At 35.9% G+C, this 26,835-nt stretch overlaps 1 protein-coding gene across 4 annotated transcripts in view; it reads left to right on the forward strand.

The window, feature by feature from the left end:
- CUL2 (cullin 2) overlaps positions 1-26,604 on the forward strand; it is a 42,112-nt gene extending 15,508 nt beyond the window's left edge. For 3 of the 4 annotated variants that reach the window (XM_032099961.1, XM_032099951.1, XM_032099970.1), the window contains exons 6-22: positions 2,576-2,658; positions 5,311-5,397; positions 8,209-8,305; positions 8,398-8,508; positions 9,757-9,919; positions 11,104-11,228; positions 12,815-12,922; positions 14,939-14,998; positions 15,369-15,497; positions 15,603-15,689; positions 16,197-16,349; positions 16,737-16,814; positions 18,154-18,220; positions 19,337-19,539; positions 21,950-22,051; positions 22,776-22,892; positions 25,988-26,604. In XM_032099961.1, the coding sequence (XP_031955852.1) occupies positions 2,576-2,658; positions 5,311-5,397; positions 8,209-8,305; positions 8,398-8,508; positions 9,757-9,919; positions 11,104-11,228; positions 12,815-12,922; positions 14,939-14,998; positions 15,369-15,497; positions 15,603-15,689; positions 16,197-16,349; positions 16,737-16,814; positions 18,154-18,220; positions 19,337-19,539; positions 21,950-22,051; positions 22,776-22,892; positions 25,988-26,119 (1,902 nt within the window). In that variant the 3' untranslated portion in view covers positions 26,120-26,604. The remainder of the gene's footprint in view (positions 1-2,575; positions 2,659-5,310; positions 5,398-8,208; positions 8,306-8,397; positions 8,509-9,756; positions 9,920-11,103; positions 11,229-12,814; positions 12,923-14,938; positions 14,999-15,368; positions 15,498-15,602; positions 15,690-16,196; positions 16,350-16,736; positions 16,815-18,153; positions 18,221-19,336; positions 19,540-21,949; positions 22,052-22,775; positions 22,893-25,987) is intronic. The other variant, XM_032099981.1, reaches the window with a different exon arrangement.
- The last annotated feature ends 231 nt before the right edge of the window (positions 26,605-26,835 follow it).

Below are 26,835 nucleotides of genomic sequence, written 5' to 3' on the forward strand. Positions count from 1 at the left end.
CTTTTTAGGCTTCTATTTCTTGATGTGACAAAGTGTAAAAGCTTTTTTTGAGAACCTCAAGGCAGTAAAGTTAATATCTGTTCATGGCTGGTGTAGGATTAGGTTTATGGCAGTCACTCCTTTGTCCTGAAAAGCAATGAAGACTTGAGTCCTACACTCATGTATTAATTTGCAGGACTGTTTTTGGTGAATTCATTGCTCCGTTTCTTGACATACAAGGCACTCAGCAAGTTTATCAAGTCTCTGTTTTGAAAGCATTTTCTCTTTCCTTATGGTTCCTGTAGGATTCTATGTTTTATTCTTTGGATTGTACAAGGGGCTTCGGCAGAAGTCAAAATACTTCAGTTGCTCATCACTTTAGAATGGAAGGAATTACCATTTATGCCTTTTTAGATGACTGAGATGATCTGGCCTTTACCTACCCAAGGCCAAACATGTTTATTTTAAATATAGTTCTCTTCAGTCTCAACACGAAGTTACAGAAATATTGCCCAGTGTTTTTAGAAGCCGAACTTTACTCTTTGTACTGAAGTCTGTCTCAACATCACTCTTCTGTGGTAATAAAACTTTGAGAGCTTTTCAGTAATCTTAAACAAGTACAGTCTTGCTTAATTCTTCCGAGGTGTGTAACAGAGAGTGGACATGGGTGTGAGAGATGTGTGGGCACAGTTTCAAACAGTTCTTCATCCCCACAAGTGCTCCAGACATTCAGTAATTGTTGTACTGGGAAGCATAGAGATGAGATCAGTTAATGAAAATAGTCTGCCAGTGCGTGCAGGAGATACTCTGTACGTTATGCATGCATGGTGAAGGAGACCGCTTTTCTGAGTTGAGGTCCTATCACTGATTTCAAACTCCTGTGTTTTCAATGGCTCTATGGAGCCCTGAGCTAGGAGGTGTTTAAGATGTGTCTTTTGGGTTTCTTTCCCCCAGAAATAGATTCTGGGAAATTGAGAAAACTGCCACGTTCACTATTGCCAGTCTAGTTGGAGAAGTAAGATCAGTCCTTATCCACAAGAGGGAGAAACTGTCTTGAACTAATACATCAAGTTGCTGGATTGATCTGTCTATAGTTTATTTGACAAGAAAATTCCAATGGGCGACTTGAATCTGCTTCCCACTGGTAGCTCATATGTGAGAAGGACCATGCTAGAGACCACACTGCAGAAGAGATCTACCTGAGCTTGTTTCTCTTCACCTCGTAATCACAAAAGGTGTCAGTTCTTTTCCATTTTTTTTTTCTCTCCCTTTCTTCTCTCTCTCCAGAGCTGGCTTCTTTAAGCTGGCTTCTTTCATTCTTTACTGGATGCATTCCTGTTGTCTTACAGAAACTTAACTGTTCTCCAGCTACTCTCGACAAGTCGGGACAGTGAAAATCACTTCTAAGACAACTTTGGTTTCAAAACATGATCTATCTTTGGATTTATAAGCAAACCTTTACCTCTCCTTTAACAGTTGTGCCAGGTTTACCTTCTGAACCCTGTATTGCAGCATGGGTGCTGAATGGCTGGGACAGCCAGAGCAAGTTCATTTGTCAGCTCTTTAAAAGAAAGATTTATTTCATGGAATGGGTGTCAGATTTGTAGCTGATAGCTATGTGCCTGCTTTCAATTAAGACATACCTGATGGATAGTTCAATTTTTAAAGCTAATGACCTGTTAGTTGTGTCAAAGTTTTCTTAGAAGCAATATTCCCTCTGTCCTTACTGAACTTTGCAGTTTCATTTTCTCCCAGTCTACTACTTCCTGGCAGATGTTTTTGGGGGTTTCATATGTGTGATTATTCCCTATATATAAGGGATCATGTTATCCCTTTTGGGCTTTAAATCTGACTTTGACTCAAGTGTAAAAGCTCATTTGAACTAATGCAATTGTGTTTTTAAAAATGGTGTATGTTGGGAGCAACTACTTCACCCATAAGAATTTGACATATTTGAGTCCACTTGACTGATTCTTCTAATGAAATATTAGGTATAGGGTGGCCTATCCCTAATGTGAACGGATCTGAATTCCATTTGAAGCCAGATCTTAGCTTGCCAATGACCTTGCTTAAGCTGTAAAAATCTTTGTTTGGAGATGTTCTTTGTGTGCTGGATGAAAGGATTCTGTGTCTTTGGCTCTGACCTCTGACAAATTGGCCAAGAGAAATTCTCTTTTGTCAGGTGAGGCTTATTTTGCAATCATTGTTAGAAATACTGGTGTTTGTGCACATTCAGACATTAGGGTAGGAAGGTATGTTACTTACCTATTACTGTGCAGATGTTTTGTTTATGTTTACTGTCAAAATCTGCCCTTGTAACCAGCTTGCTTGGGGTCCTTGTATGCATTTGAGAATACTTGATGGAGTGGAACCAAGGAATGAGTTCTATTAGATGTGTAGGAAGAATGTAGGCTGGAAAGCCTGCATTCAGGTACTGCCTGACTAGAGAAAGAAGAGGTTGTGTAACAGCTGAATTTTTAAAATCCTGAATGGGGAATTGTGTCATCTTTGGTATTGTTCTGGGTTTGGTGTGGTGGTTTTCAGGGTTTTTTAAATGTACTTTTTATTGATATGAACTTGTGTTGTGTTCTGACAGCTAGCTCTTGATATGTGGAGAAAATTAATGATTGAGCCACTGCAGGCCATCCTTATTCGGATGCTCCTCCGAGAAATAAAAAAGTGAGTGCTTGATTGTTTCTTGCTTTAACATAATGTGGGGGTATTGCAGTTTTCTTTACTTTGAAAATCCGTGGACTATCATAGTCTTCTTTTATGTTTGGTTTTTTTAAGGTAACTTCTTATCTGATGACAATGGTCTATCAGCTTTTCTCATTGTAGCTGTGTATTTGTGGCTTTCAGGTGTAGAAAAAATCAATTAATTCCCTGTAACCTCAGAGTAGTGATCTTTTCTGTTTCAGCAACCCTTCTTATCAATGGGATAGGGGAAGAGTTAGAATAATTGTCCAGGCCCATGCCTTTTGCTGTTTTCACCCCCTGATGCTGACTGTCTTTAGCTTCTGTACTGTCAGTAAACTTAAGAACCAGGCCTTGGGCAAAGATTTGCCAAAGCCAGAGAAGCTATCTTGTTTTGCATGGAACTCAGAACAATTCTTGTTTATCTGCCAAAAAGACTGAGGTCTGGGGCTTCTGTTTTTCAGATCAGTACCTTCACTCAACATTTTTGATGTTTGACTTGAATGAAATGAAGATAATTATTTTTTGCAGTTTGAGGGAAAGTTATTTTATTTCTGAATACTGTTTTTGACTTCTAAACAAAGCCAAAGGACTTGGGACTTCTATTTAAAGTTTTTGTTTAACTTCTAAAGGATCTTCTTATTATGAATAAACAGAAATTTTGAGATCTACTACAGATCTTGTGTGTAGTTCCATCAGTTTCCACACTTCTACCACTATTTAGGGTAACTCTGGAGTTGCCTAATGACTGGGGTTTTTTTTTAAGTGATTACTCAGGTGACCAGACTAGTGTAGGTAAACTGAGGAGTGAGGTAATTTGGCAGATTGAGGTTGAACATGCAGTTGGTCAGAAAAAATTTGTAAGGCATTGAAAACCTAATTTTAATATTTTATTTGTATTTTTCATTCCTGAATGAAATATTTGACAGCAAAGTAACTGATACGATGTCTCTCTTGGATGGCATTTCTGAAGCCAGGAAGTATTTATTTGTTTCTGGTTGTTGAATCATGGTTCCTTTGTAACCAGGACTGATACTGCTTTATCCATTTTTACTCTAACAATTTATTTTTACTAAATGGAGATGCCCTAATTCATGGTGAAGAATAGTGATGCTGAAGCCTTGTCTTAGTTATTGTATGTATTTCACTGGTGGGTGGGAGTGGAAATGTGTGTGAAAACCTTTTTCAGCAGACATCTCATGCCCCTAAAAGTAAGGGTTTGTATTTAGCTTGAGGCTGACTGCAGACTTCCCAAGGATGTTGAGATCAAGGCTTTCCCTGGCTTCGGAGGCATTAGCTTTTGAGACTGTAACAAGTTGACATTATTTGTTACTCAACTGTTTGGAAACTTTAAAGTAAAAATTCAGTCATCGTCTCTAATGGTTGGATCTGGATTTTTTTCCCCATTTTTTATTGAGGAGTCTTTTGCGTGGTTTCAGAGATGTTAATTCAGTTCTGCTTCTCAAAATATACATCTAAAAATTCATATTAAATTTCTTCTAGCCACTTTGTGATCTGCATATCTTTTAATGAATTACGTAAGAGAGAGCTACTTCATTTAGCTGTTTTTTTCCTGCTATCATCAAATGTAGGGCTGGAGGATGGCCTTTGCATGTAACAGTAGGCTTGTTGCTGTTCTTTGCTGGAATTTCAGTGATCAATACAGCTTTTAAGAGGCAGTTTTAAAGACTGCTGCAAGCAACTATTAGATGTCTTTTGGCATTGAGTTTAGTAATTCAGAGATTAAACAAGGTCTTTGAAAAATGGGTATCCATAAGATATGTCTGTCAGATGTGCAAGAATATGCATGGAAATAATATAACCTAAAAATTTTAATAAAATTACTAATACATGTATATGCTTAAAAACTCCTCTATTCTATGCCTTCCTCATAGTACTCGTGTGTGCAAGGTTCAGTTTATTACAAAGCTTTAAAAAAAATTAAATTTATGTAGATGGGACAGTTGAACTACTTCTAGGCAGGAAGTTTGTGTAGCATGCAACAATATGTGGAGTTGATAACCAGCACTGTAGTCAACTGGTTGCATATAAAAATGGCTTTCTTACTATACTGGAAAAGGTAGGGAACCAGAGCCACAAATTCTTCTTTCAAATGTTACTTTAACAATGTATTTAACTGGATTTTTAAAAAGGCTTCTGACTAAAGTCTTGAGCACACCGACTATTTAGAAGCTATAAGCTTGTGCAATACATTATACATTAAAATTGACAAACTTTTTTTGGTACATAAAAGTAAAGAAATGCAAGTAGTGGCATGTGGCTCAGCTGAACAAGATGGCTAAACTGATCTAAGAGTTTACTGACACCAAAAAGGAGCGGGCTGTGCTCTACTGCCTTTCATGTGCTGAATTTTGTGCTCACCTAGCTCAGCTGCTAATGTGAGAGAAAACCATCTTGACTAATGTTTCTCCAGATTGGCACAATGAGTCAATTCAGCAAAGCATTAGATGAATGCCAGAGCAATGCAAGAGAGATGGAGGCCTGTTACTGAGCAAAAGGGAGCAGGATTAGCCCCCTTGAACAGCAGAAAAATCTTAAATCGCTTAAGCTTGTCTTGTCTGACTGCACTCCTAATATAGAGTTCTGAGTATAACACTTTCTTCCCCCTCCCTCTAGCCCAAGCACTCCTCCTACAAGGCAAGCTGAATATCAACTTAAGCATTTTTGTTTCAACACAACAGGAAGCCGACAAGATCTTGAATTGTGAGAAAATTCATCTATGAAATTCTTAAACAGAAATAATTTGGAAATTACTCAGGTGCTATCTCATGACAGTGTGATTAGTACAGACTAACCGAGAGAGGCTTCTCTACTAAATATAACTAACACCTTCTAACTAACTGAACCTATTCCTGTCTAAGCTGATATATTAGCTATACCATTTGTTTGAAGTTAAAGCTACTGGAAGCTAACTTTTCAAAAAATGTTCAGGACAGGCTCATTTAGTTCACAGTGAATTCTGTAGGTAATTGGCCTTGCAAGACTCTTGGTCTGACACAGCAGAGCACTTCTTTTGAATGATGGAATCTTCTTTTAATGAATCTGGTATTTATTATTGTACCTGAAATTTTAGAGATGTTCTTTTGGACTGTAGTAATACACTGTACAATACATGTTGAGCATCCACTGCTAGCTTGAGCCTTAAGATGGGAACAAGATGGAGTTAATATAAATCAACACAACTTTCTTGTGCATGTGTTTTGTAGCTTTCTCTGTTTCTTTTGAGAAAAGAAACTTGTCATCACCTGAATTAGTGGAACTTGTGTTTCTAACACTTTATCTTTTTATCCAGATTCCTTTCCAAATATCATCATACCCTTTCATCCAAGATACTCTGTGACATCCCTGCTTCAACCTGTGTTGCTGTTGCTCTGTGACTTTATGCATCTGTATTGCTTGCTGTCTGCTGCCAAGAAGGAAAATAAACATTTCATAGACTTCTGCCTTTGCAGAATCACCAATTCCATTTTAGTGTGGCAGTTGCTCTTACTACTACAACTTCTGTGAAAGTTGTTCTTAAAACTTCTGTCGAATATTGTCGAAAGTAGTCATTTGCACTACAAATTCCTGGGAGCAGAGTGCCATTGATCTAAATAAAAACCTGAAGTGGCTGCCAGAGCAGGCAAGGCCTGTTCTGTGCTGGGTTTTTCATTTATCACCTTTGTGCCACCTGACCTCTGCCTCAAAAGCTTGTTTCCTTTCTTCCAGCTCTTCTGTGGCGCATATCTCCGGTACCTATACAGCTTTTTCCTAATGTACATTGTCCTTTGAGTCCCCTGGGTCTGGCCATTGCTGCCCCTTCCCCTCCCACATGTGTATGGGCTAAGGCCTGAAGTGGCCTGTGAACCGAGCGGAGGGAAGCTGGGACTTGAGCTGTTCCTCCAGTAATGCTGCTTGTGTTTGTGTACCTGGTCCAGGGTCCTTTCCAGGTCCAGAGCCCTGCATGTGAGAGCTGGGCTGGGCTGTCTCTTGCCAGAGCCCTGCTTTGTAATATGCTCATATGCTTTTAGTTCTGTGGCCTCCTACACTCCATGGCATAGCGCTGTATTCACAGGCTGCATGCATCCTGCAGCTCTCCATACTCCTGGGCCCCTCTGGGGTGGAGTTGCAGGCCCGGGGCAGATGTTTCACTTTTCCCTTCTATAATTGTGCTGCTGCCTCTGCCATCATAAACCAGACCAGCAGAGGGATGTTGGCAAGGATTCAGGGCGTGTGATTACATGTACCCAAACAGGGGTTTATTCCATTGGTCCAGCTCCCACCACCAGAGGAAATAATCTGGTTCCCTGGGTAAAAAAATCAGACCATCCCTGATGGAACCCATCAGTTCAGTTCATTTGTAATGGGTATTAAAGCTGCATAAACCATACAGTGACTGCTCATAATCTGTTAAGAGAGCTAATTCTTTACGCCCATCATAAAACTTAAGTTTTCAGATCTGAGAAAACAGTAGTGTTTGAAAGCAATATCCATAATTAACAGTGTTAAGAATAGATGAAGATGGTCTGGCATGCATAACACAATGACTGCTGGTGTGGCTGTCCTGGTAAACTTCCACAGCTCATGGGCATCCTCTGGAGTTTTTCCTGATTACAAACCAAAATAAATTACTTCAGCAAAATTACTTCTCTCCCATTTCACCCCAGCCTAGATAGATATATGGCAATGTTTGTGTTTGGTGCTTAATCATAAATATACTTCTGTAAATCATATTTTGCTCCCATTTAACACCTTAGGAGTTAGGGAATATTTTTTTACTTTGTTGTAAAGTGCATATGAAAAGTGGTCTGTTTTTAGAACTTTTCATGTCTTAAGAGGAAGTCTCTGCTGTTTTGAGTGTCGGTCTGTGATTTCCAGTCTTTGCAAAGGACTGAACACTAATGTTTTTAGCATGCAAAACACTTGTTTTAATTACTTCTATTTTCAACTGAATGAAATTAAAGATAACATTTTCTTCTACTCCTTCATTTGAAGCTAAGAACTTGACTGGAAGATGTAATGTTTTGCTTTTCTGATGTATGATTAAATATTGTGACAATGGGCCAGGTGTGTTATTTGTTCCACTTGAAATGTACATGTTGAATAGTAGATATTCAGAAAAGAAAATAGCATGCTTCTTGTTGTGATGCTGGTAAAAATGATGGATTTTTTTGAAGGAGCAAGAGTGTGAAGGTAGTCTATATAATAAAGGCTAAAAATACAAGATGGAACTTACAGTAGCTCTTAAACTACTTGCTTAGAATATGTAATTTGGAATACTTATATCCTTAGCAAACACTTGGAAATTTCATGACCTTTAAATGCTTTTGAACAGTTTTGAATTATTATCTCAACAATTTAAATGTATATGAGAGAAGTGCATTTTTTATTTTAAGATTAATCTTATTCAATTTTGCCAATTTAAGCAGAGAAGTTTACTGGAAAATGTTTTAATCCAATTTCTTTTTCATTTGGCTGTAGATGAGTTACACCAGATGCCTGCATTCTCATAAATGTTTGCTTTGCCTGTTTCAGTGATCGCTGTGGAGAAGACCCAAACCAGAAAGTAATCCATGGGGTTATTAACTCCTTTGTTCATGTTGAACAGTATAAGAAAAAATTCCCCCTAAAGGTAGATGCACATTTCTGGTTGTGTATTTTAAATTTTGAATGTCAGTCTAGTACATGCATTATTTTTCCTTTAAAAAAAATTCTCTCTTATAGTTTTATCAGGAAATTTTTGAGTGTCCTTTTCTGAATGAAACAGGGGAGTATTATAAACAAGAAGCTTCAAACTTATTGCAAGAGTCAAATTGCTCGCAGTACATGGAGAAGGTAAGAGATTCTTCAATACACGTGCAATAATTAAAATCATTTTACTGATGATACGTGTTGTCCTTTACAGTTCTCATAGTTGTTCTTTGTATAATGCTTTCATGCAATTGAAATGACACTTTTTAGTGATATGGTTAATCTGAACATAAACTGCAAACCTTGCTATGGATGGACAGTCAGTATCAAAGTATTTCATAATAAATGATGAATCAGTGTCTTGAAAAGTAAAAAAAAAAAGAAAAAAGGCAAAAATTAAAACACACATCAAGTTGATCAGAATTACTTCCTCACTTCCGTATTTTCTTTTAGTTTGGAGTAGGGTAACAGAGTTCTAGCATTATGTGGTTAGAGAAGACTCTAACAACCTTTGTTGTTGCAAAGCATTATTAAAAATTGCATAGGTGGATTTTCTTTCATTTTGCTTTGTGGTGTATGAAGTTATATTGTGGTTGAATTATTTGTAATTCTTATACCTTGTTTGAGAAAACAAAGATTGGTGCAACACTAGGAGTCAGTTCTTGGTCCTGTACTGGTCCACACTAGCAAGGTAGAAGAGTTGAGAAGAGGGCTGTGAAATTGCTTTTAAGCTAATGGTTGCACACTTGTGGTGTAATTCAGGGACAGGCTAAGACTTAAACAAAACCGAAAGCAATTTTGCCTATCATTAGCAGTCTGCAGCTGGATTACTCTCCCTAGACTCCCCTCATATTCGCAGGATGTAAGTGCTTTTATGGCAGTATTCATATGACTTACCTTATGATAAAGCCTATTTCCTTCATTGAGTTATAAAAAGAATTCTTATTAGTAGCTCAGATGTACTCCTGTACCTATTGAGCAGATGCTTATGCACAAGCAGATAGATGTGGAACAGTAAAGTGATTCTTAGAGTTCTTTTTTTTATTAGGTATTGTGGTAAAACTGTCTCAGAAGTAATAAGAAGTATGATAAGAGAAATTGGGAAGGACTGGTCACAAAGTTAAAGGGAACAAGAAATTCTGAGATGAGAACTATGGAATCCTGTTAGACATCTAATAGTGACAGAGCTTAGTACTCGGACTAGATTATATTCATTGAGAAATAGCCTGATTCAGAAGAACAATTTAATTTTTCAGCATCCTGCACAAGATCTTTTGTAACTTTATTTCTTATTCTTGTGTCTCATTCTCCGTACATACACTGGTTGTATATTCTGGTTCTATATTGTTTGACAGTGTTTCTTCAGCTCGCAGTTTAAACTCTTGTCTGCAGGTTTTAGGTAGATTAAAAGATGAAGAAATGCGATGTCGGAAGTACTTGCATCCCAGCTCGTATGTCAAAGTGAGTCATGAATGCCAACAGAGGATGGTAGCTGATCACTTGCAGTTTCTACATGCAGAATGTCACAATATTATCAGACAAGAGAAAAGAAATGGTAAGTCTCATCGGTCACAAAAAGAGTGAAATGGGCTTTGTTTTATTCATTTTGCATTGCAATTTCCTGTCTTTTTTCAATTACCTTCTGTGCACGTAAGCATTTTCAACTAATGTTACTTATCTAGAAATCCCCATTGAAGCCTGGATGACATTTTTCTTTCGTCATGTAATTCATTTTTATTCTTCCAAGTATATAGTCAAAACCTTCTTTTTACTGTTAACAGCCCTTCTTTCAGCTAATGCTCTTTCTCTTTCCTTGTCTTAGTCAGCCTAAAAACACACTGAAGTCCTGTGTCCTGTAGAATTGATCATATTTTATGCTTGTGTTTTCATTTGTAAGCCAATGGCTCTGTCTTTACAGATTTCTTCATCATCACTTTAACAGGTCAGGCTTACAAAATATTTTGGCTTCTTTTCATAGCCATTTTTTATGGTCCTGAGTCTTCTGTGACCTCTCATCCCAAATCCTTTTTACAGAAGGAGATGCTCTTATAGTTATATTCCCTGCCTGACTAAAAAAACCATGCTTCCTGATGACTACATGCCTCTTACCCTTGAAAGAATGCTTAGTCTTGCATGGAAGATGGTATCTTATGTGAAACAAATTATTTTTCACAGTCAAACTCAAATTGTATCTAGTAATAGTGTGTTCTGTTTCCAGGGAATTTTTCAAGTTTGACCAGAGCTTGGATCTGTTTTGTTTGGTTTCTTTTTTTGGGCTGCGAGGAGGCGAAATATAATAAAAATAGCAGTTGCTTGTTTAGAGCTTTTCTAACCTGAGAGAAATTTCAAGCTACCACTGGAGGCAAACAAAAAGTGAAGAAGATACCTAAACTGATTTTATTCAGCTACTGCTAAGGGAGATATAGGGAGGCCAAGGTTTAAAATAAACTGGCACACTATTTCTCCACACTAGTCCACCTCTCTTCTTGGAGTCTCTCCTAAAGAAGCAGTACTGGAAGAGTGAGGAAGTCACAATGGAGGACTCAGTAAATACTGATAATAGCCCTACTCTTTCATTTTTTTCTTTTGTCAGTGATCCAGTGTATGTTAATTTTTTCTTTCAAAACATTTGATCTTGTCTCAGTCTTTTAAAAGTCCTGTGTGAAATTACGATACTGTATTAAGTGTTGATTTTTAGTGTTTCTAAGCGTACTCTATAAAAATGTATCTCTGTTACAGACATGGCAAATATGTATACTCTACTTCGTGCTGTGTCAAGTGGTTTACCTCATATGATTCAGGAACTACAAAACCATATCTATGATGAGGGCCTTAGAGCAACCAGCAATCTTTCTCAGGAAAACGTGAGTTTAAACAGGCAGCTGAAATGACTATTTGATTAACATTCTTGATTAAGTGTTTGCCCTTTTCCTGTTAGTCTATCCTGGTTTTTTTCCTTTAATTTTGCCTATATAAAATTGGTTTGGAACATGATAGATAAATTATAACTTCTCATCGGCATGGTTAGCTGTGCCACACTTACCTGTTCTGAGAGTTGATTGTTGTAATTGTTGTGATCTAACCAGAAACTACTGCAGCTAGATATTTGTCATTGTTTGCTTAGTACTGTCAGGGCAAGAAGGTCCTTCTGTTCCGTGTATGTATTTTTTTCCTGAATTTCTCTTAAGCCAGTGGCATTTGCTGTTCTGGTATGTTAGGAACCAGTGATTCCATTTTGTAAAGACTTGATATCCTGTCGTGATTTCAGTGTGGTGGTTTTCATAATGGCTTTGTAGTCTCATATTGTCATTTCTGAAAATTACTGAAAATATTATCTTATTTATTTTCCTAAAGTGTGTTAAACTTTTTTTCAGTTCATGTCTATTTAAATTACTCAATTCCATTTTTGTTTCTCCAGCATTGCTGTTCAGAGACAAACAACAAGCTTTCATTTGACATTGTATTTGTGCATGTGTACATCTTGCTGTCTCGATCTGTGCTCGCTTTAGAATGCTGACTTTAGCCATCCAGCGTTTCTGTCTATAATAATACATAAACACAAGCTGTTGTACATTTACTCTGTTACTGACTGCACAGGAATGCTTACTGTTCTGTGACTCCTCTGTGCTTACTGAAAAGGGACTGAAGTCTTTAGTAGTGTAGTTTGCTTTCAAATTATTTTTAGGTTTATTGAAATTATTCTTTCAAACTAGTGGTTTCTACGCAGGGAAATAAATACAGACCCATGAGGGTGATGACAATTCACAACCTTATGTAGATAATTTGAAAGTGTGAAATACTTGTTCTATTGTATAAATTATGTGCTTTAAAACATTTTTAATGTGTGACCTGAGAATGCACTTGGGGAGGGAGTCATGCCGCAGAGCCAGTGCCTTGCATGCTGTTGCACTTGTGCCTTTCAGCTTGTCTGTGTAGGGACCCCTCCAGCTCATGTCAGTCATTTCTATACAGAATGTGATGCTGGAATGTAGTGCACGAAATTCAGTTGGTAACTGTCCAGTGTAGGAAAATGCAAAGGGATTGTCCAGATTTTCTGTCTCTGAAGTCACTGTGTAGAAGCAACAGTTTATTATATCAGTTGCTTCATTGCTGTATTTATGTTAGCATTAATGATTTTTGAAAAGGCTATTAAAGGATTTTAGGGCATGTTGGGAAAAATTAGATGGCGTGAGAGCAGTATAGACTCAAATCTAGGTTGGATAGCAGGACTGTAAATGTAGCCTAGACTTTTTATTTCCAAAATGTGCTCTAACACTGTAGTGTGAGAGTTAACAGCAATGCAGAATCTATCCTCTCAAAACTCACTGTAGTATTAACTTTTATAAAAAAGAACAACTAGGGAAAAATCTACAACTAATGTAGATATGTTTGTGTTAGTTACTACTACTTTTTTCACTAACTTGCTTTCTGTTCTATCTACCTTCTTTAGATGCCAACTCAGTTTGTGGAGTCAGTTTTGGAAGTACATAGTAAATTTGTTCAACTCATCAACACTGTTTTGAATGGTGATCAACACTTTATGAGTGCCCTTGATAAGGTAACTTTTACTTAAGTAACCAAAGCAGTGGAAAACAAAATCCAGGACACTGTTTCAGGCTCACCAAAATTCTTTGAGACATCACATGTTCAAAGATAGTTCATATCCAGTTCTTCTAGTTTAGAAATGCAATGGAACAAAAGACAATCTGATGCTAGGAGAAAAGATGTATACAAAGGAAACCACTTTATGCTTAAACTTTTTCTGAAAGAAAGACCTTTATTTTTCTTTTCATCATATTTTGAAACAAAAATGGTGCTGATCCGTTTAGTGTAAGTATAAGTGAAGATAATAAATAGACAACTGGTGGGGTTTGGGAGGTTTGGTAATTTTTATATGCATTTGAACTTGAGTTTGCTTGCTGAGATAAGGTTTATCTCTGAATGCTCATAGAATCTTTGTTTAGATTTTTTAAGTTGACTACAAAGAATATCTGGAAACTTACTTCAATCACTGTCACAATAGGTAACTTTTTCCAGGAGAGAGCTACACTTGAATTTAAATTATATAGGGAAAGAGGCTTGCTGCTCTTTAATTTGAAATGCGTAGCCATGCAGGTATTCAAGATAACAGTTCTAATTATCATAAATTTTAATAATAATCATTATTAATTATAAATAATAAATAGCTTTCCTTTCTATAATTTCCTGTCACAGGATGCATGCATATAGTTCATTGCTCTTTTGTGCTGTTTACAGTAGTTGCAGTTTGTAGTTAGGGTCAGAGTCTAAGCTTTGATGATTTTCAGCTAAGGTTAATCTGAAAAGACATAATGGAGAAGGTGACAGTGATAGTACCAACAGTAGTTACCCATCTGTATTTGTGACATTGATAAAATAATTATTTAGCATTTTAAAACAAATACTTATTTCAATACCAAATACATTTCTCTCTCCATTGCAATTAATGTCATGTACCAGAAGGTGGAGTAACACAAGACTGAGAACTTCATTTGTTGGCGCGTGGGCAACTTACTTTTTATTAAATACATCAGTTCTTCACTTCAGTGATCTTTCTTACAATAAATACTTAAAATATTAATCTGCTGTTAATTTTTCATGGTGGATATCAAAACTGCTATTGCTGCCTCCAGTATTATTGCAAAAGAGTGCTCCAAGCTTTAAAGAGTTTCCTACTTCTTCTCAAGTCATGCATTCTTTTCTCACAGGAATTCTAGGGACCTATTATGAAATTTTGTAATGTTGAGGTATTGTACAGAAGAGTTCCTTGTCAGTTTGTCTTTATAATAATAACAACAATATTTTCCTTTTACAGAGGAACTATAATTCCTAGGAACTATGATCACGCAGTATTTTTGGTTCACTCTTAGTTTACAGTGTTAACTTAAATGTGACGTAGTTTAGAAACTCGATAATTCTGATAATATTTTTTTCATTTCTAAGCTGCCATTATCTCTTTCCTTTTTAATCATATTCAACTTTTCTTCAGCCACCATATCGTTTGTGCTCTACTGCTTCAAATTTCCACTTTCAACAATATATTTTTCTCCTCTTCAGTGTATGAAAAAATCCCACAACCAAGAGCACTTTCATTTCTTACTGTTATGAACACACCATATAAGTTTTTCAGCTTAACATACATGCTGCTGATGTGCTGCTGCTCAAATCTACTTTATCTGCACTTATTCCTAAGTTTCTTTCCATCCGTTCTTTTGGGCCATAATATTACTGTATATCTAAATCTTCATACTTTTGTGAAGTTTCTAATCAGAACTTAATTTGTTCTTCTGTTTTCTGTAATTAATTTTTCTTCCTCTACTCTTTCACTTTTACTTAACTCTCAACTTAAAAATGTTTAACAACCAAATCCTCGCAGAACAGTAATTTAAATCTTTTTGTTAATTGTTCCTTTTTTGATCCCCTTTTGTGTAGTTCAGTTTTATAGGATCTCAGATGGTCTTTGCCCTGAGCATTTTCTCGATTTTTTTTCAAATTTCATTTAAAAAAAGGTTTAAGTCATTGACAATTTTTCTCTTTGCTGCATGTTCCTGTGTAGGCTTTGACATCAGTAGTCAACTATCGGGAGCCCAAGTCGATCTGCAAAGCACCTGAGTTGGTAAGTGATACACACAGAAAATGATAATTCTTGTATATAACCAACAAATTAATTGCCATAGGGTCCTTCCCATGCATATCACACTGGGTCACACTCAGGTGTGTATTTCAGTAGTAACAGCTTAAGCTGCGCACACATTTTGTGAGTGTACAAAATTGCTATGATTCTAATTTTTGATGTAGACTGTATTTTCTGTGGATGTGAATGTACAGTTTGCCCACGAATACAGCCCTTGTACAGAATGTGAGACTGTAGACTGTGACTTATTTTGTGTTCGAACTATTGTAGAAGTTTGCAAATACCTTGGCATGCCTTTGTTCTCAAGCTTGGCAAGTAGGTTTGGGTTTGATTTTTCTTTTTCTAATTTGAGCTGGCCAAATACTGTGACAACTTGTTAAAGAAATCAGCAAAAGGAATGACAGAGAATGAAGTTGAAGACAAGCTGACAAGTTTCATTACTGTTTTCAAATACATTGATGACAAAGATGTATTCCAAAAGGTAACTTTTTATATTCAGTAAAGGTTAAAATGTTACATTTAAAGCATGGTTGAAGAATGTGGTTGTGCTTCATAAAATCCTCATCTCTGTTTTTTTTTAATGCAGTTCTATGCCAGAATGTTGGCAAAAAGATTAATTCATGGTTTGTCTATGTCTATGGATTCTGAAGAAGCAATGATAAATAAACTAAAGGTAAGGTAATATTCTTCTAACGCAGAATGAACAAATGTAGGAGTATGTAGTGTTGAGAGGGAGCAGCAGAGGGTGCCAGAGGTATCTTAGCAATTGGTAAATCTGTTTCCAATAGCTGAAAGGAAAAACTAGTTTTTTGGTAGTCTGTGAAAGATAAAAGTCTGAGTATCTCCTAGGCATGTGAGGTTTTTATGAGGTTTTGGATAGTTTTATTAGCTGTGTTCAAATAATTCATATTAACATCATAAAACTACCAAGGACTTTCATAAACGTGTCTTTCAATTTTATAAAGCAATATCGTTCACATAGGTCAATGTATATAAAGTGAAACTAAGATAAACATGATGATTTTGTTTTACAGTGTTTGTTTTTTATTGAAACTAGTGTTTTCTGTAAATATGACGACATTTCTGCTGACTAGATTTTCATATTGTATTAGTGAGGGAACATAATTTATACAATGAGTACTGTTTTGACTCTGAAACCTGTTAAAATATTTCTTCACAGCAAGCCTGTGGTTATGAATTTACCAGCAAGCTCCATCGAATGTATACAGACATGAGCGTTAGTGCTGATCTCAACAATAAATTCAACAACTTTATCAAAAACCAGGACACAGTCATTGATTTGGGAATTAGTTTTCAGATATATGTTCTACAGGTACTAATGTATGTTTATTACTGCTGAGTTATTTGTACTTATTTTTGATGTTTTGATAACAAGTGTACAGTTTTTCTAATTATGAATACTTCTTTAAATGGAAACTGATGGCATGTGATTGCTGTGAAAATGCTTACTTTCCTAGTGTTTCATTGTAAAATTAACCCACTAGGTCCCTAAACAATAGGGATATAAAATGTCAGTCTCAATTAATACCTCAGTGGGGTATGCAGAAGGTGCAGTAAAAAATGATCAGTAAAACTTCCAGAGTCAATTGATTGTCTTATGACATAATGTACACTATACACCCATTTAAGAGTGTTATTTTTTTCTTGATACATATGTTGTATAAAAATGTAATTGGTTTTTTTTTTCCAATACTTTTAGGCTGGTGCATGGCCTCTAACTCAGGCTCCTTCTTCTACATTTGCAATTCCTCAGGAACTGGAAAAAAGTGTACAGATGGTAGGTTAGTAGGAGGCTTCCTGTAAACATGTGGAAAATGTATAATAACTCCCAATGAAAGATCATTGTTCTAACAGAGAAAAACTCGAGCTTCTTTATTTTGATTGTAAATCATGACTGTCATGTTTCCAGTCCATATGAAATGTGGAAGGGTTGCCCAAATACTTTACTGAATTTTTGTATATATTTGCATAGCTTTTTCACATCTCTCTTCTACACTTTGTGATTCCTGAGAGAGATGCTAATAAATAAGATCAAATGAACTAGGTTGGTTCTTAGCTTCAAATCCAACTCCTAATATTTAGATAGAAGAAGATTCTGTTTGTAATATTAAATCTGAACGGTCTTAATAGGAGATTAAGAGGCAAATACAGGTTTCTTGTTCCCTGTTTCATAGAAGCTGTTCTAAGTCAAGCTTTGTGCAAACTTCTTTAAAGCTAATTTTTTGACTCAAAGCAGTAAAAATTTTACTTTAGCCAAATATTTTCTTCTTACGTAATTATTTCTGCTTTGTAGAGGTGGAGTATTTTGTTGCTTTTGATTATATTGTTTTATTCTAAATGTTACTTGTACAATGTTTGTTAAAATACAAAATATTTGTGTTGAGCTTTGCTAAGGTGTATTTAATGGTGAAGTACAATTTAGGCAATACAAATTTTGTATTATTGGACATAAGAAGAGGGGGGAGTCTTTGAAAATTGTCTGATAATGCCTTTATTTACTGTCCAATTTGATCATTGGACCCATGGAGAGAGTTCTCTTAAAATTCTGGCAAGGATTGAGAAAGAAAGAAGAAATTTTTTTGCAATTGCACTCCAAAATACGTGGGTACCTCTGTAACTGGGCCACCTGTTCAGCAGCTTTTTCTGAGAATCCTGGAGCTTCCTGTAAATGTATATTTATCTGAGTAGTGTACAAATACTGGTTTTCATACTGTGCAAGCTTGTGGGTGGAGAAACACTAATTCTTAAAGAGGTCAAAAGTCCTGTTTTTATATTTTCCTCCAATGTGAATCAGAGTTGCCAGACCAAATCAGAATAAGCCAAACTTGTGTGTGTACACAGTGTTGCCATTGTGGGGTTTAGGGAGTTTGATCCCATTTTAGGGAAAGATTCTTTGAATCTGCTTAAGTTTTTCTCATTACCAGAGGTAGGCCTTAAATTAGGATTCAGTCATCACTTATCTTCTAAAGGAAAATGCTGTCATGAGTTGATCTGCAATGTTTGTATGCGGTGTGATGGACATAAAACCAGTATTTCTTCATTAGGGTGGTAGGATGGTGATAAACTATTGTGAGTAGTTATATGTGTGACTAATTGATGTTCATTTTGTTTTGCAGTTTGAATTATTTTACAGTCAGCATTTTAGTGGAAGGAAGCTTACTTGGTTACATTATCTTTGTACAGGTAAAAATAAGTGCTTTGCTAAACTTATGATCTGACAGTTACTTGCTAAAAGTAACTAACATTGCTAAAATGGCAAAAGACTGGGGAGTTGGAACATTATCTTGTATATAAAGTGAACAGACATATGTTGTGTTATAAATTAATTTAATATTTACTACTCAGAGTTTCCAAAATCTGTTTTGTAAACTTACATACCTGTGATTTATTAAATCCAAGTAAAACTAGAGTTGTATGTTCTTAACTGCAAAAAGCCACTGCAGAACTGCTGAGTTATTAACAATCGCCCTGGAATTGTTTCTATAGTATAGATGTCCCCTATATAAATATTAAATAATTTTAGGAATGCATATTATACTATGTTACTCAGGTATGTAAGTATCTACATTAATACATATTTATATTTACTGTAAAGGAATATATGTTGAAAACACCTTAGGAGATATATATTAAATTAGTTTATTTTAGTAAGTGTCAGTCAATCATGTTTTATTTTAAGTGCTTTCAGTATCAGGCTTTAACAACTGAGCACTGCAACATATCACATGGAGGTGAAAACCATACTAGTATACAACAATGTAATATAATGACAATCTTGTTCTGATAACAGAAGGTTGCTGTTAACTCATGCTCACCTTCACACAGAAAATCTAAATCTGCTTTCAGGCAGATTTCTTCAGTGCTTTTTGTTTTTCATGGGAATTTAAAGAATGTAAGAATATGAAAAAATTTTAATGGACAAGTGTTTTACTTTGTTTTTAAATCTTTCCTTTAAACAACTTTCCTGTTAATCACTATTCTGAAGTTCTGTGTAAGCTATTAATGGAAGTTTGTGCATTACAATGTGTTGAGGCTACTTGGAATTTCTCTTTTTTTATTATTATAAATTACATTGCACTATTTGTCTAGTATTTGTAGTTAATCAGGGTGGCAGTGTAGTTATGGGCCACATTGTATATGTGTAAATTCACGACATCAATTGTCATCGTTCCATTTCAAGTGTTAAGTACAGACTTGGGTTGAATGTCTGGAAATGTATGAGGAGCTCTAGTAGTTAGGCTTCAGATGACTTTTCAGCGCCTTTCATCAGTTTATAAAATACTACTTGTATCATTACAGGTGAAGTAAAAATGAATTATTTGTGCAAACCTTATGTAGCCATGGTCACAACATACCAAATGGCAGTGTTGCTTGCCTTCAACAACAGTGAGACTGTCAGTTACAAGGAGCTTCAGGACAGTACACAAATGAATGAGAAGGAACTGACAAAAACCATCAAATCTCTGCTTGATGTCAAAATGATCAACCATGACTCAGACAAGGTATGCCATAATGATATTAAAAAGTTTCATGTTTTCAGTCTTGTCATTCTGATATTTGTTGAGGACTTTTTTTAATACCATTGTTTGCTTTTATTTTTCTAAGCTTTATTTTTGACCCTTGTGAAAAATTGTAAATCCCTATTTATAGGGGAAGAGACAGGAGGAAGTAGAATGCCTGTCATACAGGCTTTCTATGCCCATAGCAGCATGGGCTGCTGAAAAGGTAATAATGCAGGGACTGTTTATTCTTTCTGTTGCATTGCTTTCAAAGTTGTACTGAATCATGGGAAGGAGCCTGAGTAGTGAACCAGAGTCTTACAGTGATCCTAAAAAAATGTTTGTGGGATTAAGAGACTGAAAGCAACAGCAACCATGTTCTTCCTTGCTGACAGATTACAGGAGAAAGAGAGCAAGGAGGACTTCTGTGAGAGGATTTTTGCTGCAATTTTCCAGACTTACCATTCCATGTGTTTCATGGAACTCCAGTAATATCTGAGCTTTGTTTGTGGTTAAGGCAATGGTTGATACTTCTTTTTCTGACTCTGTCTCATCCTTCTGTATGGCCTATGTGAAACCTTTTTTCCCATACAGCAAAGGGCACAGACTTTTCTCTGTTAAGTAAGAAACGCTACAGAAGTGCCTGTGCATTCCATACAGACACTAGCTGTGCTTCCAGCTAGCCCAGGAAGCCCACTATTCACACAGTATCAGACAGAAGAAACTGAGCTAAGCTGTTCAGTTCACTTACAAGAAGAAATCCAAAGCTGCTCTGATAGCTGCTTTTGTTTTTAACCAGGAAAATTTTAGAAAATGGAAAGTGAGATCACAAGGAAGATCTGATGCTTGGCTGAAGCATAGGACATGCTTCCAATATCTAGAAATGAGCTCAGGTTGGAACAATTGCTGGGAAGATGTCTGTTAAACCATGGGTCAAAAAATCCACTGGGAGCTATTACAGAAAACAGTGAGACTTTTCATAATCTTAGAAAGTTGCCTGTTACTTAAAGGATTTACATTTATTTATGTCTGTTGTATAAGGTTCACCCAGAGTCTTAAAGCTTATGTCATAGAAGAAGGAATAATACAGCTTTCCAACCCTTTTACTTTTTAATGTTTACCACTGCGTTTTCCAGTTCTTCACCTTCCAGACTGTTCAAGCATCTTTACTATTTCTGTTTTCTTTGTACTCAATCCAGCAATGTGATAGCAGATCAGTAGACAGTCTATCAGCTTACTTATTAAATAAACAAGTGAACTTTAGTAGCTTAAGCAGTGGAATTCAATACACAAACTTCTCTTTACCTGTATCTGAGCCAAACAGAGCAGTACAGTGTATTAAACATTGTAGTTTGCATTTGCTTGTTTGTTCATTTTTTGAACGGGTGTGGGGGAAAGAGCATGAGAAGCTTTGGGCAAAATCTTCATTGGTTTATTAGAATCATGCTTTTTGAGTTCATGCTCAATACACAATTTATTTTGGTTTATATTGAGCCATGTCAGCAGAATAATGCTAAAAGTTAACGTTAGCCTATTTTCTGTTAGTTTCTTATTTTTAAAGCTGTTGGTCTTTCCCCTTTCACGTTATATTTTCTATACCATGCCTGGTATCCTGATTTTTATATATATTGGAACAAAGACTATTTGTTGTAGAATGTGAAGTTAGAATTAATATTGGTCTGAGTGCATATTTAGATAAATATTTACAGTGTTTACTAAAATGCTTGTGCTTTAGACAATTTGGCAAGATTCCAAGGTCTCAGAACCCCAGTAACTTTGTTCTGCTGGAAATTGGTAATACTTACAGACTCTTGCCTGGAAATGGCAGAGATCAGTCCAGTCATGCTGTGTTGAATGTAAAGGTGTTTTTACTGCAGGGAAATATATATATATATATATAAAAGAATTGAGATTCTGACAGGAAAAAATTAGAAATGTGCAGTGTAGAAGTTGCAGTTTGTCAGCTGTTTCTGCTGTAACATAACAAAATGCTTAGATGTTTTTCCTTAAATTCTGGAAGACAACTTTTGTAAAAATTGTGAAAGCAGCAGCTCCCCCTTGGGGTCCTGTCATAAATAAATGCAAATCCTACTTTCTTTGCAGGGAGAAAATGACTTTAAATGGAGAGTGTTTGCTACTAAGATGAGCTATCAAAGTATTAAAAGAGAAATTGCTTGTTAACAAAATTCCAGTATGGCAGAGTTCTTCATAGTGTTTTCTGAAATAGACTTAATTTATAGGTTAGTTAAACTAGCTTTAAAAATTGACCTGGTTCAAGTGGCATTTTAGAATTTCCAACTACAAATCTGAAATTTTTTGTACGTATGTAAGTCCCTAACTGTGACTTTTCAAAGTAAATTGTTACTATTTTCTGGTTCCATTCCTGATTTTTAAAAACAATTCTCTATTGCAGGAAGATATAGAGGCAGAGTCTACGTTTTCATTAAATATGAACTTCAGCAGTAAACGAACAAAGTTTAAAATTACTACATCAATGCAGAAAGACACACCCCAGGCAAGTATTCATTGGTGTTTCTAGCCTGAATAGCTTAGAAAGCTTCTTTTTCTAAAATGGAATTTACTGCGTTAGTTTGGTGTAAGCAGATATCAGATTCACTAAGATCTACACAAGAAAGATTTACAAAAGAAATTTTGTAGGTTTAAAGCTTAAGCAACACACTTTTTTTGTACTTAAAATATAGGCAAGAGAAGATGAAATAGGGAACAAGAAAGTAGAAGAAAAAGATAAACAAAATGTACCAAATGATATTGATGTTTAATTTATCTCATGAGACTTTTTTGTTGCTGGTGTTTATAAAAGCAACTTATTGGAAGAACAGCAGAACCAATCAACTGTTTTCCTGTGTTCTTGTGTCCTTTGGCAACTAAAATCAACTCCTGTGTTGTTTATCTGTGTTCTCAGTGTATCTCCTAAGACACAGGATTTTGTACAGGATAGGTATGTGCTGCCAAACTCAATACAGTATATTCAATTCTGCTTGCTTTTCTCCCTAGAAAAAATGTTGGTTTAGATACCTCTCTCCTACCTTCCTACTGACTTTCATGAAACCTTATATCCTTGATTTATGGTCATACTTTGCGTGGAATTGAACTTCACCTGCATTTTTGTATTAGTTCACCACTTTTAGTAAAGTAAAAAGTATGGATTCAAGATACTTTTATGCAGTGTTTATTGGTCTTACTGTATTTTAAGCATTGCTGTTCTTCCTGTATCACAGGAGATGGAGCAGACCAGAAGTGCTGTAGATGAAGACAGGAAAATGTATCTTCAAGCTGCTATAGTCCGTATCATGAAGGCACGTAAAGTGCTGCGACATAATGCTCTTATTCAGGAGGTAAGGAAAGTCCTTCTCTTGAGCTTGATTTCATGAAAATCTTCAGGATAGTAGGGTAAAACATCAGACTACAAAACTCAACCATATGGAAACCAGTACTCCAGTGAAATTAGTGAGAATTTCCCTGGGGTCTACTTTGAATTGCAGTACTGGAGCTCTAGCTGGGATCCCTCAATCGTGTAAATGTGTCTTAGCACTAAAGCATTAAGTTCTTGCACTTTCCTGTTAGCTGGTTCGATGCCAAGAGATGTTGTATCCTGTAAAAATTATTGCCTGAACTATGGGTTCAGTTGAAAACCTGAATAGGGATATTCTAGTGTGGAATTTCCACAGAAGTACTTAGCCAATTTTGTGCTCTAATCATTATTTTATTACAACTCATGGCTTAAATTTTAAAAGTTGTCTGAGTATGGAGACATGCACTTTTTAATCTTCCTTTTCCACAAAGTGGTACAGTTCTCTAGATTTTTTAGATTCCAGATTAATGATCTGTGAACTGTCACAGGCTGGCTGGGAAGGAAGTGCTGTTTCTTTTAGTTTTTCTCCCACTTTCCCATCTGCTGGTTGCTTGCCTAATTGTATTTCTCATTTCAGCCTAACACTTGCTCCTTCCAACCAGTTCCCAGTTTTACATGTCTCAACCTTCCAAAGTGTTCTTTCTTCAGTTTAATTCATTCTTGTGTCTCTGAGCCTTGCTGGATGGCCTCAGAGCAGACTGGTGGGAGGGGGAATAAAGGTTCCTGCTTTATTCAACCATTTTGAGCGTAGAGGTGAAGAAACGTTAAGTAATTTGAGGTAGGGAGGAAACAGTTTACCACACCCACCACTTAATTTTTATTTATTTAAAAAAAAAAAAAAAAAAAAAAGGCAGCAACAGGGAGTTTGTAAGCCCAGAAGATGCAGCGTGAGGCCTCTTAAAGGTTTTGGATATTGAAGAAGTGTTTATACACAAATAGTCTGAAAGTAAGCTTAACTTAAGAAATCTGATTTTGAATATCTAAAAGATGAGGCAGCATAGGTCCTGATTCTTCTCAAAATCTTTATTTGATTTCCCATTATTTAAATCATCCATGCAATTATGATGAAATCATGTAAGAATTTGTAATTAAAACCAGAAAGTGATAGGCAAGCCCTTTCATCTTTGAAAATACTTCTTTCTGCCTACTGTCAAATTATTAGAAAAATTTCTTAAAATATACTTTGCTTTACACCAGTTTATAAGGGTGAAATAGAATACAAATTTTTATGTTTTGACAAATTCTTTCTGGTTGTTTCTTCCTTTGTGTAACGGAAGGGCCACTTACCTTATCTGCCCTTGCTGTGTTTTGTTCTTGCAGGGCTATTGCAGAATAGTAACATTAGGACCTTTTTTCTTCAGCTTTGCAAGAAAGGTGGATATTTTGATGGTTACTCAGTTAAAAACGAAGCAGAGAGTAAAGTTGTGATATTGTTACTAATTCTGGTTCCATTGTTACTTCTATCATTCTGGTTATATTCTTATATGTCATGTAACAATTAAAGTTTGCTGTTTGACTTCTTGAGTAAGAATGAATCTTTCCGAAAGGAGTTTGTTTACTATGAATAGTTAATATTTTCTCACCTTGTTAATATTTTTTTCTTAGCTATAGTAATATATACTGTTATATATACAGTTAGAGAGATACTTGAGAGACTCCTAACCCTAACGTAGTTAGCTCTAACACTTGGACTACAGCACCACACATTTCATTCTGGGTAAGGTGTCCAAGAAAATATTCCAGGTCCTTGGTAGACCTGTATATGTCAGCATGTGGTCTTTGTGGAATTGTTAATTGTGTTAGCTACGCCCTGATTATTTCAATTCTAGCTCAATGTTGCAGTAGCCTGCAGGATGAAGTAGCTTTTCCCATAAAATAAGTAAGTCTGGAAGAGTAGTAGAGAGGAGACATCAGACCAGTCATTCCCAGAAAATTTTTATTCTGACCATCAGGTATTTCTTCTTACATGTACTGTCTTTGGGAAAAAAACAACAACAACAAAAACTCATACCAATACAAAATTCTCTCTTTTGTTCTCTTTGTCTTAAGTAAATATTTGAAGTGTGGTGATGACAATCAGCTTCATTGGAGGGCTAAGTTAGGTGAAATCTGAGCAGATCTCTTAGCTTGTTAGCACCCAGTTTCTCCTCACTTGTTACTGCTGTGGAACATACCAGACCCTTGGCTGTTAGCCCAACAAAATTCACTCTTTTGAGCTTTTTGTTTGCTTTGCTGGGTGAGTTCCACCTGGTGAGTTCTGTTGGCTCACAGAGGGCCCCAGCAAACTTTAGAGCTGGGACAAAGCCAGCCATGAAAAGTTGTAAAGAAAACAGGATATTCAGCTGAAATAAAAATAATTTTCTTTACAGAAGAAATTAAAAACTACAGGCAAAATATATTGTGCCACTTGAGTAGTAAGATCTTTTGTTTGAAAAATTTTCCAACTTAAAGATTTGCACGTTCTGTTATTACACACAATTTCGTCCCCTTCTCTACAAGAAAATAAGTAAAACTGAGAACTACTAGGAGAAATCTAAAGTTTTGCCTGCAGTGGCAATTTCTTCCACAATGCAAATATAGATTTGTTTTTACAATAAATAACTTCTTACTGCACGTATTGAAAAGTTCCAGCATAGCCAGATGGAGCTCACTGAATTGTAGGTCTGTCTTCAGTGACTGAAGAGAGGTTCATCCTGATTGTCTCCAATTGTATAGGAAAGGAGGTTAGTGGTAGGGGAACTCCACTGTGGTGGTAGTGAAGAAATGTGTTAATATTAGATAAATTTTTAACATGGATATTTGTCTTCATTTGTACTGTGACAAATGAAGCAAGCAAGAGGAATGAAGAGATCTGCAGCCAAAGCAACCAGTGAACTGAGCAGTCAGTTTCAGTGTCTTGACACTAATGCATAGAGATGCTTTCTTTGTTGTTATAAATTAACTATTCCAGGGTTATTTAATTTTGGTTTTAAATGAAAAATATACTGAATTTGCCCTAAAACCTTTAGCAAATATTTAGATGACATTTATAACGGTGAAAGATAAAAGTAACACAAAAACTGTGTCTTTCTTTTGCAGGTAATTAGCCAATCAAGAGCTAGGTTTAACCCAAGTATCAGCATGATTAAGAAGTGTATTGAAGTCCTGATAGACAAACAGTACATAGAGCGAAGCCAGGCCTCTGCAGATGAATACAGTTATGTAGCATGATGTTGCTGTCCTGCAGGTATGATTGTAAGGAGATCATTGCTGTCACTGTTTGGTGTGTTCCTGTGGGACGAGGCAGGCCTGTGCCTCCATAATTGGTCACTTGGCAGCCCCTGTTTTTCTGCTGTTTACAACATCACCAGTGCCATGTCATGAGCGTCAATGAAAATGCCTATAGATATTTCAAGCTCATGTCATTACGACATTTCTTAAAACTTTACTAAAAGAATGAGTGAAGTATTGCTGAAATGTGGAGAATTGGTTGAGTACCATGCTTTTTTTTTTCCCCCCCTCCCCTTTCACGTTTGCAGTTGATGTTTTTTAATGTATCTTAAGACAAAGTAAAAAAAAAAATCACACAAAAAACCTAAATATTGTAATATGACAGATAACCTAATAATTGTATCTACATTAAAATGTAAAAAAATGACGAACATGATACTGCTGCTTGTCAAATAAAAAAATAAAGTTATATAATGTGTCTGGAATGATTGTAGAGCTGGATATAGCATTAATGTCTGTAAATATTATTCAGGCCTGAAGAGTAGAAATAATGTTACATGTTTCGGTTTTGGATAACCTCAGAAGTAGGTTTGACATAACATATATATATATATGTTATGTCAGACCTACTGAATATATATAAAACTGAATACCAGGTATGTCATGTTTGATGTGATTATAAAAAGTACTTATGGTTAAGTGCACATCTTGTTTTC

Source organism: Corvus moneduloides, chromosome 1, assembly GCF_009650955.1.
Source record: "Corvus moneduloides isolate bCorMon1 chromosome 1, bCorMon1.pri, whole genome shotgun sequence".
Lineage (NCBI taxonomy): Eukaryota > Metazoa > Chordata > Aves > Passeriformes > Corvidae > Corvus > Corvus moneduloides.